At 38.2% G+C, this 19,444-nt stretch overlaps 1 protein-coding gene across 19 annotated transcripts in view; it reads left to right on the forward strand.

Annotated features, from left to right (window-relative positions):
- Positions 1-19,444, forward strand: part of ESRRG (estrogen related receptor gamma) — a 389,904-nt gene that overhangs the window by 355,832 nt on the left and 14,628 nt on the right. For all 19 annotated transcript variants that reach the window (XM_068400512.1, XM_068400562.1, XM_068400553.1 and 16 more), the window contains one exon: positions 18,341-18,610. In XM_068400512.1, coding sequence (XP_068256613.1) covers positions 18,341-18,610 — 270 coding nt within the window. The remainder of the gene's footprint in view (positions 1-18,340; positions 18,611-19,444) is intronic.

Raw genomic sequence — 19,444 nt, forward strand, 5'->3', positions numbered from 1 at the left:
AGCAGTGTGGAGAAGCTTGTGTGAGAACTACACAGAATTGTAGCACGTGCTTCGAGTTCCTCACTGACATGAGTGCTCAGTTAGTGCTGCTGATGCTGTGAATGGAGCCGGGCTTTATGCAGAGTCTGGTCCGTGGGGCTGGCAGAAAGATTCAGGCCAGGTGCACCAACTGCAAGATGAGAATTATAAAATATTAATTTTAAAAGAAAGAAATATGGATTTCAACTTTATGTTCTGTATCACTGCCGAGCTAGCAGGATTTTAAAATATGGCAAAGCTTTAGCATCAGCATAGGGTAATCACCTTTGCTGTTTAAAAACAAAATAATAACAATAGAAAAGGTATTGTACATTGACACGTGGGAATTTAATGCTTTTCAGAGAAATTTTGTAGGGATTTTTTATTATGTGGTTAATTACATATTTACCTGTAATGGCACTAGCAGAGCCATTACAGTCCATTGGGTAAATAATATGCATTTTAAAAACCATTTATAAATATGTATTTATTTGATGGACCAGAACGGGTTTTTGAAGTCATTCTCATCCACTGAGTAAATAATATATGGATTACCTTTAAAAAGAAATATGTATTCCTCCAATAGACATTCCAGGCAATTGGGTAAATAATATGCATTTTTCAAATATTAAAAAAATACATAAAAATGTATAGGAATCTGGCCTAAATATGTATCATCCTGAGAGATCAAAATGACTCGAAAGGTGTCAGGCATAGCTTTGAAATTTCTGTTTTGAATTGTCAGTCTGTGTCACAACCTGGAGATAATTATATGTATTTTATGCATTTTCATATGTACAGTATAATATCAATGTCTGTTTACAGTTTTATAACAGTAGTGCACTTGACCCTCTTACTCAGTGTTATAAAGTCAGCACTACGTGGCTGAGATCCTGGTTTTACTTTGTGTTCATCCTGATACAATGCAAAACGCGTTCATTCTGCGGGCATAGTCCTGCATCCATAGAAATACATGGAAAAAAACCTGGTCATCTTAGTAGAAGCCATCTCAAACTCTGTTGTACTGCTCAACTTAAACTGCCTATTTATGTTCTTCTGGTCTTTTTCTGATGGTTGGCTAGCAGGCAAAGTATGAGAAAACATGAAATTGTTTCATTATGTGGGCTTGATTCAGAGCCTATTGATGTGAGCAGGACTCTTTCCAGGGCCTCAGTGGGCTTTAGTTCAAGCCAGACATAAAGGTCTGCCTAATCCATAGAGACAGCCCAACCCAGGCAGCTGAAGGCTAAGTCCTTTTCTTGACTCTGACACTGACTTACCATATGACCTTGGGCAAATCATTTAACTTCCTTATGTTGAAACCATGATTTATACCTCCAATTTTGGGAGTCCTTTGAGAGCTATAGATTTAAAGCATTAAATATGATTCACAGCATGCTAGGATTGAAAGATGTGAGCACAATGCATCACCGGTTTATTTCTTTTATATACAATGGGCTAGAGCTTATCCATTCTTTTCTAAACATTTTAGCCAGTTTATCCCTTCCTCTGTTTCATATACTTTTCAAGAATGTTGAATATATTTTGTAGACCTTTTTTTCTTGAAAATATTCGTTGTTGTTTTCAAACATTAAATGAATAAAATAGCACAGCAGCCTGAGAATTAATATATATGTCTGTAGCTTGCACAGAAAGGCTGCAAGACAGAGGGGGATTAAGTGACTCCAACAGAATCACAGAGAAAGTCAGTGGTAGATTTGGGAGACTAAATTGTCTTTCTCGTATTATTCCTGCATACATGTACCTCACACTTCATCTATGCCTCCAACATCATCTATGATACACTCCTGAAAATTGCTGATTTTAGTAAGTTAGCTGTTTGACAGGGGTGTATTTGGCAAGTGCCAGCTATAAATGACATGTGCCCAGTGCAGTCAGGATAGTTAAGTGGGATCCGTTGTCAATCTAATTGTTACTTGGATACTGAAGGAATGAAAATATAAATACATAGTGAGAATGTTTCAACTGGAGCTCTATTATAAAGCCAATCACAGCAGCAGTGAATTATTACAAACGAGCTTTTTGAGCCATCTCTCATGGCTGTTCTTGCACAAACATCACTGTGTTGGTGCTGATTTGGCCTTGATACCCAACATTGTCTGAGAGCCCAGCAAACATGATGTTTTGACAGAACATGTGAGGAAATTCTCACCTCCTTCCTTCTCATATCACTGGTAAGAGTAGACAAAGTACATAAGGAAAGCCATAGTGAGTGGCTGGTCACCGTAAAGAAGCATCAGCAAGAAACAGGCATTTGAAATCAAATCATGGGACAAGAAGAAAGTCAGAGAAACAAAAAATGAGCTAGCAGTATTACCACATGAAAATTGTTTCACATCTCTCCAATGGCACATCCACACAAAGCACAACTGTGCTTTCTGTGTAATTTCTAAAACTGCTGACAAATATGTCCAAATACCAGATGGTAGAGCCCAGCACTTGGTGGTTGCAAGAATGTAGAACATAGGGTGAGGAATGCAAGAGAAAACCCAGCACTCATGTCATAATCAAAGTAAAGCTTTCCAGAGCACCGGGAGCTGCATAGTGAAGAAAACGTGTAGGTAAATTAGTGTGCACCAATTAAGGACAAGGAATCCCTGGTGACGCTTTAAATTGACCTACTGGTGCCCAAAAGGAATAAGAGGGTCTGACAGGAGAAGAGTTCAAAGAAAGGGAAGGCTGAAAGCAATGGTGAGAGAAACATGGTTATGTGAAGTGAGCATACCTAACACTTCTTTTGTAAAGCACATGAGTAACAAATATTATTGACTGCCTGCATGGTCATTATCGGTCACCAGATTACTCAGACAGCAGTGGGAGTAGCTCGTCATATTCAACATGAAGGAAGAGAAAGAAGGTGGTGATACTAAAGATCAGCTAGGGAAGGCTATCGGCATTGAAAGATGGGAGACTTGAAGTAAAATGTGAAGGTGCTGAGGGATAAGATGGCACAACTGTGAAAGAAACAGTTTGTATCTTAGTCACTCTGTGGCCATATTGAACATGACTGTTAAATTCTCTGTATACTTAAGAGAGATAGGAGCCTTCCTACATTTTGTTGCAAATTGATATGATCTTTTATGTCAGAGATCTGAATAAGATTGTACTATAGCTTTTAATTTAGCAGATTAAGAAGCACAATTAAAATATCATGAAAAAGATCATAATCGAAACCTCTGGGTTTTTTTTGCTTATCCCTGCCAAGTTGATAACAAGAGCCGGTGTATGTAACAATTACCTCCACTACTGTAAATTTACTCTAGTTTGTGGGCTGAAGTGTTAATAAATACCTTGCAGTATTCCAGAGGGAGAAGCTTTCCATCTAATTAATAAAACTGGGAAGAATACCCAGGACGCTGAACCATATCTTTCTTATTAGTGTTGGCTTCTACAAAGGAGAATCCCTGAATCTCAACACATTAGTAAATGTCATACTCCTGGGTTGCACAGAGACCTCTCGAAAAACTGCTGATTTGCTGTGGAAAAAAATCACTGTAGACTTCAGAAACAATTCAGCTAGGGAATACCAAGTGTAGAAAATCAGTGTAAAGCATGGCATGCATTATAGCAGCTACAGATTTGTGCCACATTTGGTGAATCTTGAAAGAGAACCCATACAATTATACCTCCGTTTCCCTTCTGTTTTTGGTCTGTACTTAGGCTGATATCTTTCTCTCTGTCCAAATGCGGTCTTATTGCACTTAGGTTTTTTAGAGGCTTAGCAAAAACTCTCCTTTAAATGTTCTCTAAACCAGGTTTCTTAAAAACACTATACTGATATGTAAGCTGCATGTAACTGTTTATTAAAGGGAAAAAAAAAAAAGGATCACTTGAAGAAGGAAAATGTTTTAAGCCCAATACTGAAATGAAAGTCTTTCACAAAATATGTAATGCTGATTCCCTTTTCCGTATTTGGCAAAAAATAAATTTTGGCTCACTATGCCTGAGCCAGTTCTGTTTCAAGGCAGTTTGCTGTAAACCACAAATTAACAGCCTAACTTTCTGACCAGCACATAATTCTTTGCTGTACTTTATTAAAATCATAGTGGTAATCTTACATTATGGAATGCTGATATGCATTCTCTGACAGACTGGACATTTACCAAAGAGAATAAAAATTCATGCGGTTCTTTTGTAGAATAAAAATTGTAGGGTGGTATATGTGTGTTTTCTCACATTATCATCATTATTTTTATTAGACAGATGTAGCTAACTGATATCACTACCTCTGATAAAAATAACATTTTTACATTTACTTCTTTACTTGAAGTTTTTGCTCTGAAAAATGCTCCCACTGAGTATATTTGTATCTGCTTTGCATCCTACTGATACGAGTGATTGGGAGGATAAAAAGAGGTAAAGCTACAGAGTTTATCCATGAGGTTGATGCTAGTTTGCCTAAATATGAGTCAACTGGATGGGAAATGGAGGAGCTAAAAGATCTGCCAGTTTTTTTGTCTACATCCAGTCTTCTCCATTTTCATAGTCCATGCTTTAGCTGAGGTCTTCACTGAATTCTGGTAACAGAAGGCAATTTAAAATGCTGTCTAGGAATCAGAGTCTAGCAGTGTCAGTATAGTATAGTATTTTACGTGTTCTAATGTACTGTATATGCTTAAACCTTTCGAATTGGGTTTGGTTTGTTTTTTTTTTCCCCATTAAGAATGTTTATGATGCTTCCACATACACTACAAGGAATAGATCAATTCACACCATGTACAGTGAATACCCACCATACATGCAGTTTCAATAAAGCATGTTAACAGCAGATACTGGTCCTTAAAAGACTATATATCAAGCATCGCATCCTCAGCATCATGCTGGAAGAACCTGAATCACACATTCCCTTGCCTGTCTTCAGTTGCAGCTTTGTTGACCAGTGACCCTTTGTGACTCTGTTCCCTGTTTCAGGAAATACTTCTCTGATCTGACCTGGGTGCTTACATTATTATTTTGTCCTTCAGCAAGACATTTTTATATTAAAAAAAATACATCTTTAATAAGCAAAGAATACAAGTTAATGAGCAGGTGATCCTTTCTCATTTCGGTAGCTTTTAGAATACCCTGAGTTTGCTTAGTACAAATGCATGCATACACAGGCTTATGCAAACACACACTTACACATATACCTGGCTGATTTTATGTATGTGATAACACTGTGACTCTTCCGTATCCATTGTTTTCATCTTTCTACAGTAGCAGCTCCAGAGTGAGAGGTCAGTTGCTGTGATTTTGAAATTCTTTGTCTGGGGCACATGTCTCTAAGCTCTTCCGTTGTGAACTCTAAGTGTAGGAGTAGGTTCCAAACACCTCAAAGACAGGCAGCCTAAATTCTGAGGCTTCAGTATTTAGGAAACTAGGAACTGAATGCTATAGGTCATCAACATATACTCTACTGTCTTCAGCAGTGATCAACCTCGGGGGAAGAGACATGGACCCCATAGTAGGCAGAAGCCTTAGGAAAACGTATTCTAATTCTTTATGCTTAGACATTAAATAAGGAAGAAAAACATCCTTGTCCTTTTAATTTGGATTTGGAGTATTACACCTGGAGGTATTCTGGCTGTCCATGTAAGCATCAGCTCCCTCTCTGAATTCTTGGCTTCAGTGACATCCTTTGGCAAGGACTTCCCTAGTCCAGCTACTCTGTGAATGAAGAGTTTCCCTCCTTCCTTCCATTTTGAATTTCCTGAGTTTCACTGTAATGGTGCTTCGTCTGTGTTACGAGACAGGGAGAATAAAAGCTTTAGACCTATGTTTTATACCAATAACTTTTATATATTTTTACTGCATTCACTCATACATCACTATTTTGAGGAAAAGAATTCCTGCTTTCTGAGTCTCTTTTCATAAGAGTTTTCCCAGGTACATTGTTCTGCTTTACTTTCTCTGAATATCCTCTAAATCTGTCCTATTTTCTTTGGAAAGGGCTGAGTCATTCCATCGTTAATGTTGGAAATCAGAGAGTACTGTTGATACTTTCCTTTTAACTTTTCTTGTCTTCTGAAGTGTATTTAGCCTCAGCCATGAGCATGACATCAGCTTCACAACTAACCTTGGGTTACTGGAAGGGGTACTAATACAAGCAGTTTTAAAGGTAATGCTTTCACACTCCTCCCTGGACTCTTTCAGAGTTGATCAGGATGCTGCAGCTCTCCATCTCTTTTTCTCACCTAGAGATCATTTAGTCAGCCTCATCTTACTCTGGAGGGACTAACAATACATACTTGGAAGGCCTTCTGTCTTAAATTAAAAAGGGCGTTGTTGGAGGTCACCTCCATAAAGTACATTCTGGCGATGCAGGTGCCAAGATCATATATAATGCCCTTGTTCCTTTAACTTGCACTGAATTTTGAGAAGTATTTTTGTTTTCAAACTGAAAATAAAATAAAATAATGTAGGACAATGTTGCATGAAATTGCATTTCCAGTGCTGCCTCCAGTGAAAGCCTATCGTCTAACTTCACCTCTGTGCATGTGCTCAGGATAATGCATTTAAAAATCAGGGATGTTTTGCTTTTTTCAGTCTCAGAAGCAAGTGACCTGGATTCACTTTTAAGAATTTGATTTCCAAACTTGTTGACTAGGATTCTTCATTTGGAGGATGAGTTGATTTGTCCATATAAATCCCCTTTGTCAAATTTAATAGATGGATAAAGTGACCCCTTGCCTTCCATAGAAAAATGCATAGTCCTTAAAAAATATGTAATTTTTTTGGAGAAGTATGAGTGGATTTTACATCTTTAAGAAACCAAACAAATTCCAAACTGAATAAGAGAAGCAGAGGGAGAAGGTTGCCTTTCTGCAAGCCGCCAGCTTTCCCAAGTGTCTCATCCTCTCCCCTCTGTCATCCTGAGGCAATGTGCCTGCATTTGTGTGTAGATTTATAGTTTATCTTTATCTATGGCTTCATCTGTAGGTAGCTATTATAGCCGCCTTGCCTGGATATTGTTTGGGCCTGATAGATCTGTCTGTAGTTCATCAAAGGGGAGCTGAGTGGCTAAAAGCCATTGGGTCCAGCTGAGGATGAAATACGAGCCATCAGCCTTGGTAATGGCTGTAAAATTTCATAATTACACGGCCTTTATTACATTGCATAATGATCCTGAAGCAGTATGGAACAATTAATTAAGATTTTCAACCGTGGCTCTTTCAGAAATTAAAAGGTGCTAGTGGCTGAGAAATGGGGAAGTGTCTTGTCCTAAAAGCATTAGGGATGCTTAAGAAGTACTTCCTGGGTACTTAAAAAAAAAAAAAAAAAAAAAAGGAAAGAAAAGAAAAAAGACAAGGAAAAGAAGATCAACTAGTTAAGCAGATAATGTCACAGTAACGTTTTTGTACTTTACTGCTAATTCTTAATGTCAAAGCTGGTTCTAAAACTCCTGCAATAGTCACTGCCATAAAGCTGTTCCTTTTCTGTTCTGTAAAAATTTTCATGCCTTTTTTCCACCATGTTCTGTTCTAGCCATTTGTCACATTTATAGAAGTTGAGCTCTGCACATTATTAAATAAATGCATGCCATGACTTAGGAGGGTCACTTAGCTGCGTACTGGGGTGTACTGACCAAGGATTTTCTCTTACACACTTTCTCGTGTCTGAGGCCATTGAAATTCTTTGAAGACTTCTGCAGTTTGACAAACATCCCCAAGGAAGACTTTTTTTTTCTTTACTGTTTTGGTATTTTCCTTCCTTCCTTTTCTTGTTTGTAAATGCACCATGTCAGATGTAATATAATATTTTCCATGAGATTGACCCTCAGTCCTGATCAGAAGTAATTAGATTGCTAAGGTGCCACAAATGTGTCTCATGGGTTTCTGATGTACATACTGAAAGAAAAAGTGTTTATACGTGTGCAAGGAATACGCAGGGAGAAACAGGAGGCCTGAACCTGTTCATGAACACATTACCTGTTGTGATCAGTTTCTGGGTGTAATTCTGAAGGCCAGCAAATTGTGATCCGGATGGGGTGTGGAGCACTCACTGTGCCAATGGTAGTAAAACTGATGAAAAGACAGAAAAATAACCCTGGCATTCTCCACGCAGCATCAAAACTTTCAGGTCTTACAGGAAGGAATCTCCTTTTCACTACGTGCCTTCCCCACCCCAGCCCCCAACTATTTTGATTCATACAAACTCTCGATATGACTCTTAGTAGAGTGAGCACTGAGTATTATTGGTTTTAAATCGAACGGTCATCATGTAGGCTCCTGTCATTCTAAGTATTTTATGAAAAGCTAAGGTTTCCCCGAGGCACCTCTAATAATAAACTTTCTGCAGAAAATTTAGAAAGGATTATGTATTTCAAGGAGGAGCTGGCTGCTTGAAGTAAATTCTCTTGTTGAGTCATTTATTCCCTTAATAGGAATTTTCTGATCTGCTGTCATTCTTGTTCACACACTGGGTGTCACTGCCTCTAAAACACTTGTCATTCTTTAATGGAAACAAAATAGTCATTGCAGTCAGAGCCGCAATGTCATTCCACTACCCCTTGCTGCGTCGGCAATAGTGAAAATGACAGAGCGGCTCTCAGTAGGGGTAATTAAAATGTAAATATTGATATTTTATTATTTGAAATTACTTTCCAGTGCGACATTTAATATCTCTCCATCTGTGCGGCTCTGTTTAGCGGTCACTTTAGTGCAGCTCTGGGATGCCAAGCGGCGGCTTGATCCCCGTTATGTCAAAATGCTTGTTGCTGCTTAATTTTGATATCTAATTAAGTGGAAAAGTACAGTCCACACTGTAATCCATGGCATCTTAACCAGCTGCTTGGGTATATTTAGAATTAATCTCCACTATGGAATCATCCTAATGTATGCAATTAAGAGTCTGCCGATGGCTAATTAGGTGTATTAGAATCAGGCAGCTTCCTTTTTTTTTTTTCCTTTCTTTTTTCTCTCTTTTTTTTTTTTTTTTCTGTGTGTGGACTGCTGTAGGCTTAAGACACAGCCTCCAGAGATGGTCTTAATGGTACATACACACTCAACTAGGTAAACTAGCAATTTCACATTCATGTAGGAGAATATGTGTGACTGTCTTCCCCCAAACCAGGGAGACTAGAAACATCATTTGAATTTTTTGGCATCTGCAGCACATTAAGAAAATCAACTAACCAGTAGAAAAGTTTTTAAAATTGGGAAGAAGAAGGAAGATGTATAGGACAAGTGTTCTGAGCTGTTGTTTTCCTACTAGAGGGCTAAAGGGTATATTTCCCAAAATTTTGCAACCTGAAGTTTTTGGTTTGGCTATGGAAAGAGATTTTAGCTAGCTCAGCACATACAGGGTTAACACAGATATGTTGATTGGGTACTAAGCATGGTTGTCTCCATATGCTAATACATTCCAGTATTGGATTCATATTATTACCATGATTGGGGAATTCCTGGAAACCTGACTTTGCCTGATGGAAAGATGAAAGGAACAGGGATTACCCCAGCTCTCAGTGAGGAGATGACCGGTGGCTTCCCCAAGGGAGCAAAAGGCAAACGGCAGTGACCCAGCACTCTTTGAGGAAAAGCGCTCTCAACGCAGGTCCGTAGAGGTTATTAATAAAAGGCAGCATGTATTAAATGCACAAGAAATCACTCCTTTCTGTGGAAAAAAAAATCTGATATAAGATAATACAACAAACTCGATTTTGAAGCCTAATGTGCACCAGGCTGAAGAAGCTTGAACTCTAAATTTCTTGATATTCCCAGTCTGTGCGTGCAATTGTTGGGAGGCTGATGGCATGCAAAGATTGACATGAGCAGTGCCTGGCGTAATGCTGATTGTTGTCATTAGTTTAGGCAGGTTCCTCTCTCAACTTCATGTTCTTTTTTTTTTATTTTGTTTAGTTGAGTAAAAATTTAAAAAAAGGGAAAAGGGTGGACTTTTTTTGTTCAGTTATGTGTGATTGTAGTTTCATTTCTGCTAGCTGAACTCTTTGAAGGATCTAGGTAAGACATACCACACACACAGGATATGCACGTATAGTGATGACTCTTCTAAGCTGAACTGTGTTACCGTTTTCTGGATTGGATTTTGAGAGAGATTCAGCCCTATTCATGATACTTGTTGTTTTTCACTTACAGTCACTTTACTAATGACAGAATGTAGTTTTTATTTTTTCACGCACAAATCTGGCTTTACTGTACTCATACTCAAATACATATGTCTACAGCAGATTGAAGGAAAATTTGTGTGAAGTCAATATTTATGTTGAAAATATGATTGGTTGTTTTTTTATAGAGGCTTAGTGAAAGAAAACAATCAGGGTCATAAATACAACCCTGCTCCATTTTCTCCCATGCAAATGTCTGGGCACACAGGTGATATCTCAAAATACACCAGACGTTTTAAAAAGCAGATTTCATGCAAAATGCTGTACCCCAGCCACAGTCTTTTCAAGTCTAGGGGCAAAGATGGTTTTAGGAGCACACCATGTCATGTCATCTGCCTCTACTATCTTCAATAAGAGGACAAAAAAAATCCCATAGTCTAACCAAACCATGTTCAAAGGTTACAATTTAAAGAACTGCAAGAGTTAGCTTTAAATAAGCAGGTCAGATCACATATGTAGTGCATTAGAAAGATCACCCTCAGGAATCTGCAAGTTCGTATTGCTGACCTTAAGGAGACGTACAGCTACATTGGGGCTTATTGGACTGCTAGTCTGAATTTTAAAACTTTTCCATTGGCCATATCTTAGAAATCAAAACCTCACTGCAGAGAAGGTAACAAGGAGTGCCAACTGTCTAACATGCAGGAAAAAAAAAAAGCAACCAGTTTACTACTTACCAGGTCTTCTGTTCTCAGAGCACCTAGTGATAAATCAAAATATAAGTGTTTGGCCTCATTTCTTTTTAATATAAGGTTGGTATGAGTTTGCAGTAAAGCTCTTTAAAATTGTGAAAGTTCCAGTGGTAAAACCAGCCCAAAGGGAAAATCAAGTATTAATCTGTTTAAATCTGTTGTCTTATATTTTCCCATTTCTCAGTGCATCCTGAAATAATAAGGTGTGAAATGGAAATTAATGGAAATAAATAGAGAGTACAGTACTTCAAACCATATGTTTCCAGAAGTGACTTTATAAAGTACTCCATACATGGAGGTCTTACCACATCTGTCCTGAAGCAAGGGTGACTCACCAGTTTTTTTCATCTTTAATGTTTCACTGCAGAGTATTAGCAACTGAAGGTGGTTTTGTGAAGTCGGGGAAATGTTCTTAATCAGTCACATTTTCCAGCTCCTTTTCATTGCTGTTGCTAAAGAAGCAGCTGACAAGAACTTGTGCTGTAACTAGAAATAAGAAATGTAAAAGTAGCTGCCTAGAAATGTTTGGGTGGTTAGAGAGGGCTGTCTGTGATTTAAGTACTGAAATCAATTTGAACTATAGTGAGTTACATCTCACTGTATGCATCTTACCCTGGGAAGAAATGACAAGCTTAAATTGCTCCTGTTTAGTGTTATTATGTAAGGTTTCACAGGGTAAAAGACAAACCAGAAATATTTCTAACTGGTATTTAAATTACATTAACACCTTTTTGTGTAGCTTGAGTGAAAGGTCACGCTAGACAAGCAGCAGCATCACTGTTTGTAAATGTCTAATTTGCTGCTTTTAAATTGCTGTGAACTTCACTTACTTAGTCCTGCTGAATGAATCCAGTGTTGCAAATACTTCTGACAAGCGAATATTTGCTTAGTGAGAATCCATTGTTCGTAATGGATTGAGAGGGACATGCAGTGTGAATGCATTTTTATTGCCGTGCCATCTCTCTGCTGTTGTTTCAGTGAGATGAAAGTAGCATTGTGATAAAAGCCCCGGGTTTCTTAGTGCTCTGTGTGGCATTTCCCATCTTACTGGTAGGTGTTAGTGAAAAAGTGCTTATCATAGGCATTTTTGCATGTTATAAAATATAAAAAAATATGTATATTTTATAAGAACTTGGACAGCAAGAGTTAGGAATACAAACACTTAAATAAAACCTGAGAAAGTGCACTGGCTTGGCTGAAGACATCCCATTTTGCTTTTTGTACTCAGGTCAGGGTAATTCTTGGGCATCTCTGGGTGTGCAGTCTGATCTTCCCTCTCCCACGGCCGCACAGCTAACAGATGGCAGTCACAACTCGTAGGGCAGAGAGCGCCGCTCACAACAGAGCCCCGGTGCTGCTTCTGCAGTGCTCTGCTATAGGGGCAGGAGGAGATGCTGTATAGCAAAGTATTGCTCGGAAAAGGCAGTGGTTTTACTGTGCAAAAGTTGTTGGATGAAACTAATTCCTAAACATAACTTTTGTAGCACATCAGGTCTAAATGGCTCGGAAGCTGAATCCAGCAAATAGCGTAAGTTGAGCCTTTGGCTATATTTGCTGGTCAGTTGTAGTTTGTGCTTTGGGACTTGATTTGTGATTTTCAAGTTTGGGCAAATACCCGTGCTTTTCATTTCGTGAGCTGACACCTTTCATGTGAAAATCCAGAGTCATACTTAAATTTCAGCTTGCTGTGGCATCACACGCAGTTATTAGCCCTTTGAGCCAGGGCCTCCATGAGCAAATGGGTATGAAAAAAGAAAAAAAAAAAGAAATAATGAGTTCACCCTGGCATAATAAGTTGTATCTGTTTCTGTTCCAGCTTTCACCAAATTTCATCCATAATCTCTGAAATATGTTTGGTGATTAGTGAGAGCCCTCTCCTTCTGTTTAATGGCTTTCATAACAGCTGAAATGTTTGTGGGTCTTGATGTATATTTTTATACTACAGAGTATTTTGAAATGCAATTAAATCAGTTTTTTTCTTGGATTATTATAATAAAAAGGATATCTTAAATCAGATCTATGTGGGAGATTCAGCTCTAGATGTACCCTAAAAAACTAGTCGTGCCATCCTCTTCCTTGGATTTCTGAGAGAATATTAAGTGGCAGTCAGGCTATGAAGGTTTCCTTCAGCAAATACCATGATCATGCCTAGAAAACATCATGTAGCCCTAGCAGAAATTTCACTGCTGAAATTTCCCTGGCCTTTGTTTACATCCCTAGAAGCCAGCTGAAGTTGTACGATGGATCTGGGCAAGCGCTGAGTTCGTGCCAGGAAGGGAGAGGAGGGCAGAGTGACAGCTGTGCGTCCGAGAGCGCGCTGGACCCGAGTCTGCTCTTCATATGGAGTGGAGTTTCTTTACATTCACTTCTGTGCAGCCAGGATAAGCCTTTGGCTCTCTGTTGATGTCATTTGACCATGAGCCCTCGTACTCTCTAAATAAAGTAATCTGGGCTGAAAGAAAAGTTTTTTTAAAAAGGATTTACAATATCAGTGTGTTCTTTCGCCAGCGGTGACTATACATCGTTTTTTGAAATAAGGAAGTTGCGCTGGAAACATCAGTACCCATAAAACATTTAGAAGGAAGTTAATCTATCAAAATTAAGTGTAAATAATTTAAAAATCCAACTCTGATGTTTCAGCTGTGTAAATATGTTGAATCTTCAACACGCTAGTGAACATGTCATTTTCAAGCACAGCTTTGATTATACAAAATGTAAATGAAGATACTTGAAGTATAAACCAGGGCAAGCAAGAGGAATATTTTACTCATAAAACTAACAATCACAAAAACAACTGGTAAAATAAATGGGAGGTGATTATCAGAAAAAGCGAGCAACTCCCAGATTTGGCAGCAATTTCATACCTGGTTTGGTCAAATATTTGGATTTCTAAACACGTAACAGAGAGGAAGGGAAGTTCATTCCCTACAAAGTGAAATAAACCAGGATTCGAGTCAGAGTAGCCTGATTGAGGCATCGCATCAAATGTTTAAGGCTGAAAATAATGGTAGGGATAAGTCCAGCCACAGTCTTTTTTTGTGCAGTAGCTCTCGGAGTGCTGTGTGCAAGGCACAGATCTTCCTTTGGCACTTGACCATCTGCAGCTGCTTCACTCCAGTCCCTAGTGAGTTAGTGTCCATGAAGTCCATCTTAATGAAGTAGAGGAAAGGGTTTTCAGGAATATAAAAGATTTACCCTGCTTAGCGTGGAGCTGTGTGCAATGTGAAATAGAGAGCAAGTAGTGCACGTGCTGATATTTGAAAAGATCGGTGGTTTAACCAGCCCCGTCTAAGAGACTGTGAACTGTGCTTGGAGCTGGCTTGGAGTGCTGAGCACTGCGGAGCGCGGCCAGCTCACCGCCAGTTGTTCCAATAATAAAAATGCTAAGGCCTTTTTACCTATTTATTTCTGCTTCCTTTGAGCTTTGGGTTTACTGGTATGCGAAAGGAAAAAAAACAAGCATATGTTCGGTTGCTCAATCAACCTTTTCTCAATCCACACTCGGTGATCTCAGTGAGTCATTACAGCATAATTACAATTTGAGTGTGATACGCTGTTTGTAGAAAAGTATCTATTTTTAGCTGAAGAAACACTACAGACTCTGAAAGGAGGAGAAAGAAAGAAAAAAAAGGAAGGAAGAAAATCTGTAAGCATCAAATCAATGCTATTGTTAACTGATATTACGAGACACCCTGTAGATTTACGATGCTTGCATTCAGCCACATAAAAACCGCACTGAAAAGAGTGCCTACCAGGGGTTAAATTTGTATGCCTGCACTGCAGCCTATTTCTGTCAACACTCAGCTCAGGAAATAAACATTTATGCTTTCTGAAATGAAAGTGTATTTTTGAAGACTAGCCGTCAGATATTTTTTGCCCTTCACACTTTCAAATGCTTAGCCTTTTTTGTAAGTTAACTGCAAAGTGCATCAGTTTGCTAGGCAAAAAGAAAAAAAAAAAATCTTGACAAGTGCCCATGGCATCGTTGTCAAGCACACGAGTGTCTAGTAGAAGATGGCAGGAGGGCTGGCACAAAACATGCTTCCTTCAAGCTTCTTACCTCAGGGTTACCTGACTCTTGAGAAGCCTTTCAATCCTTCCAAATGACGTTTTTGCAAACTGTCGTCTGGTTTATTTGGAGCGCGCTGTATCACAGATAAACATGCTATTTAACTGCAGGTCAAGGTACAGAGTCATTCTGCTAGCAAATGCCGGAGATACATTAAATGGCATTGACTTGGGGAGGGAGATGGAGAGAGATCAAAGTTGTCACCAATATGGTAAGGGGGAAGAAGGTACACAACATTGTATTTTAAAAAGCCATTATGCAGTTGTACATTTAAAATGATGACCTGCGAGACTCTTAAGGACTAAGGAGCAACACAGTGCATAACAAAGTTCAAAACCACACCATCATGTGGCATCTCAGGGTGGTTTGCAGAGAGCTTACAGTTGTGACTGGGAAGGCTACCACAGGTCCAAAAAGCTGGAATTGTATTTATGTCTAATTTGGAGACTTTTAAAAAAATAGTTACATAGAATAGTTAAAATAGAATATGTCAAATAATAGAAAAAATAGTTAAAATATAATATGTCCACTTGTCACAGAATATGGTTGACCTAGGGGATTCGTGTAACAAAAGCTCACAGAATCAGAGCACAGTTTGGCATGAAATAAGTATGACTTTCTCCAAACAGTTAAAAATAAATCTCTGTATGTAAATACATATGCCTGTGTAATCTATTCTTTTAACTGGGACTTGCTGAACATCTATTAAAAGGGCCTTGGTGTGATACAAGAGACATGCTGGATGCTTTCACATTTTCTGAAAAATCAAAACAAAACAAAACCAGATTAATTACAACTTGATGCAGCTTTACCTTCCCATGAGGGTTGCCTTTAAAAGTTAAAACATCCTTTCACTGAGCAGGCTTTCAAGGGAAAGTTACTTCCATCAGGAAGAAAATAATCATGTGTATTTGATTTATTATTGGAGAGGAGAACACCGTGGTTTATATTTGCCGTTTTTTCTGTAATGTAAAAAATTTCTTTTGATTTTTTGTGTCATATAAAAACAATTAGTATATTTACTGCACCAGAACGCAGATTTTTCAAGAGCGCGGTACAATAAATTAAAGGCAACATCCCATTTTTCCCACTCACAGGGCAGATTTAATTTCCTTTGACTGTGGCACACAAGAAATGTTATTGAAACATAGCATTATTTGCTTAAAAAAAAAACCAACAAGCCTATACTAAAATAGATAAGTAAATGAAAGGAGGAAGTTGGAAGTTTTCAGAAAAAAAAGACTAGAGAGAAATTGCAGGCTAAACTTTTTTTAATCAAAACTGATTTTATTGCTTTTTACTTAATTAAACTCCTCAGAAGTGTGTGAAACATTGTTATACCTGAAAAATTGTTAATTTGTAAATCACAGGGACAAAAGGGCTCCACTGCAACTTTAAAGTTTCTATGCACGTAAATGTCAATAGAGTGCCTTCTCCATCATCAGCACTAAATTCACATTGATGCCTCTTTTCTTCTCTGTATTGATCCTTCCATGAGAACGTAGATTTGTATCTGTTAATTAATGCGTCCTGAAACAGCGTTTGTATTAATCAGGCAGATAAGAAAAATTGGATGCCTGCACCCTCATGACAACCGTAAAAGTGCTGGCCCTGATAAAATCGTGGATGGACCTCAATAAAAAATTTCCTCCTTCCACTCAATAAACTAATCATCCTGCTTTTAATTATTCGGCAGAAAGATGTGTGGAGATTGGAGAATGTGTAAATCTATTTACTAACAGCAGTGTCTGGGAGGGAGAATGGGGCTGTCACAGGACGGTGCTGCAGGCTACGTTCTCTGTCCATCTGCTACTGCAGAAAAACTGGTTCTTGAAAGACGGGAAGGAACAGAAATGTTGAAGCTAATTGAAATCATGAATTCCTCCCTATAACCTTTCAAATGATTATTTCTTCTCCCTTTCCCTCTTATTTATTTTAATCGCAGATGTGTTATTTTCCATTGTCACCTCTTCAAATGTGTCCTGTTGTTGTTGGCTCGGGTTTTGTTGGCTTTTTTTGAAGGCAGAAAGCTACAGTTCTATCACAAGACTCAAAAGACAGTAAGAGAAAATGAAAACAAATAAGGAGGGGGAGAAAAATGAGAGAGCGAGCATGCAGCCAGTTTTATGTTTCATTTTTTATGGATGCCTGGTGGTTTGGATGTGGGGTATTCTTTTTTATTGTATTAGTTTTGCTGCTTAGTGCTTATAGAGAAAATCTTGTTTGGAGTAGATGCCTTGCAGATTTGCTAGTTTATGATATATTCCTGCTTGACTGTACCTCTCAACTTTCAAAACAGAAAAATGCATTTAAGTGTAATTGAACGCCAAAACAGCGGGAACCCTGTCAAAGGACATATAAGCAGCTCCATAAACAACTAAATGAAAGCCTCAGACATGTCTTAAGACCCTTTAAGAAAAGCTTGACTAATCCACTTTGATGATTTTATTAAGTACTTGCGGTTGATGGTGCCAACTGGCAAACTACTGCATTTCACCAACAGGCCTGGAAAATCACTTCCTCTCCCATGTTGTTTTGTAGCCCCTAATGTGATTGGGATATTAGCAGTTTGATATAATAAATTAACAGGTACTGTAAACAAGAGTCTGAAAAGGTAAGACAGTAAAGATGTTTGCCCTTAGTGATCCTATTAGGAAAGACAGCAGGGGGAAAAAAAAGGCAAAACTTAAAGTCATTAAGAGGCATTTATTAAATTTTTGGGTGCCCTTAGAAAAAGGATGGCATGACTGCTATTCAGTTGGCACTTCAATATGCCACCCTGTTATTTCAGCAAGTGTAGTAGAGGCGGGAGCCCATTACAGAAGTAACTAGCATCTTTTCTGAGAAGGGTAGGTGTTACTTCTCTTTCCCTTGAGGTTAAAGTTCAAAGAGAATTTTCCTCTTTGTGATAATCACCTTAATTCTATTAAAACATCAAATCTTCCATTTTAAAAAAAGTGGTTTTTTTCTCTCCTGAATTATCCTTCTTGGTTCATGGTAATGATGAACAGAGTCATCAGATCCCTGTTTCACAGCATCAGGTTTTAGTATTAGTTATTAGTATTAGTATTTAGTATTAGTATTAGTATTAGTATTAGTTTTCACAGCATCAAGCATGAGTATTTCAGAACAACGAAGGCATCGTACAAATCACAGACTGTCACTGCAATACTCCCCAAATTAATATGATTCTTACAGAAAGAGCCTGCAAATTCCAACTTGTTTATAACTTTGTGTGTTGATTAGAAAAAGTTTGATTTTATATTGATTTACTCTCTGTAGTAGGATGGGGAAGAGAGGCACAAAAGCATAAGGGAGAATAATAGAGTACATACATGTTCTATCACAATGTATATAAAAATGAATCAAAAAGAGGACCAAATTTCTGACAAATCTAAACGTGCTTAATATTTTTCCTGTTTTTTTTTTCCTATTCAGGATTCTCCACTTTGTCTCTAGCTGACCAGATGAGCCTTCTGCAGAGTGCTTGGATGGAGATTTTGATTCTCGGTGTGGTATACCGGTCACTTTCTTTTGAGGATGAGCTCGTATATGCTGAAGATTATATTATGGATGAAGATCAATCCAAATTGGCAGGCCTTCTTGACCTTAACAATGCCATACTGCAGCTGGTAAAGAAATACAAGAGCATGAAGCTGGAGAAAGAAGAGTTTGTCACCCTCAAAGCTATAGCACTTGCTAATTCAGGTTGGCAGAGTGGCATGACGGTTGCTACATTTTTAATATGTCACTTTTTTTTTCTCTCTCCATAATACTTTCTGCATGCTTGTTTTAAACACGGTGTTAGTATAAGAAATTGCTAATCGGACCTTAGTCTAAAAGTCAACAAACAAAGCAGCTCAAACTAAGAACAAATTTCTGGTTCTAAGTAATTGTGGAATATGTTCCTGAGGGAGTGGAGAATACTGCACTGTGTGATTTGGAGAGTATTTTACAGGCAAAGATCCCTCAAATGAATATAGATGTTGTTCTCCTGAATCCATTCCATAATCCAGACAAGTCTAATCATTGCAATTAAAATGGACAGAAAGGATACATGAGAGTATGTTATATACGCTCTCTTTAAAGGCAGATACTGATTTATTTGATAGGGTGAATTCAGGATATGGGAGGAAATTCTTATTTAGTCTCACAAGGGCCACACCTTACCTTACGGGTCCTCTGTGTTTATGAGAATGCTTCTGCAAAAATTAGTACCTGTGCAGCGAGGGTTAAAAATCTCAGATGGAATTTTTTTTCTGCATTTCAATTGAAAAGTGCTGAAGCAGTGAATACTGTCAGATAAGTAAAAATCGTTTGTGCTTTGTTGTTTTTCCTTTTGTGTCTCCTTAATGCTTTATTGTGGTCTTAAGTCTCTTTTAGCATTTGCATAAAGTTCACGATAGATCCCTCTTTAATGACGTGCCGATCATTAGATACCTGTGTGTCAATAACATGCTCTGATGCTATGTTCCATTGACAGTCACACCGTGCCCCTCCATCTGCTTTTGTTTTGACCCTATCTTTGAACTTTATCTTGGT

This window comes from Nyctibius grandis, chromosome 1 (genome assembly GCF_013368605.1).
Source record: "Nyctibius grandis isolate bNycGra1 chromosome 1, bNycGra1.pri, whole genome shotgun sequence".
Taxonomy (NCBI): Eukaryota; Metazoa; Chordata; class Aves; order Nyctibiiformes; family Nyctibiidae; genus Nyctibius; species Nyctibius grandis.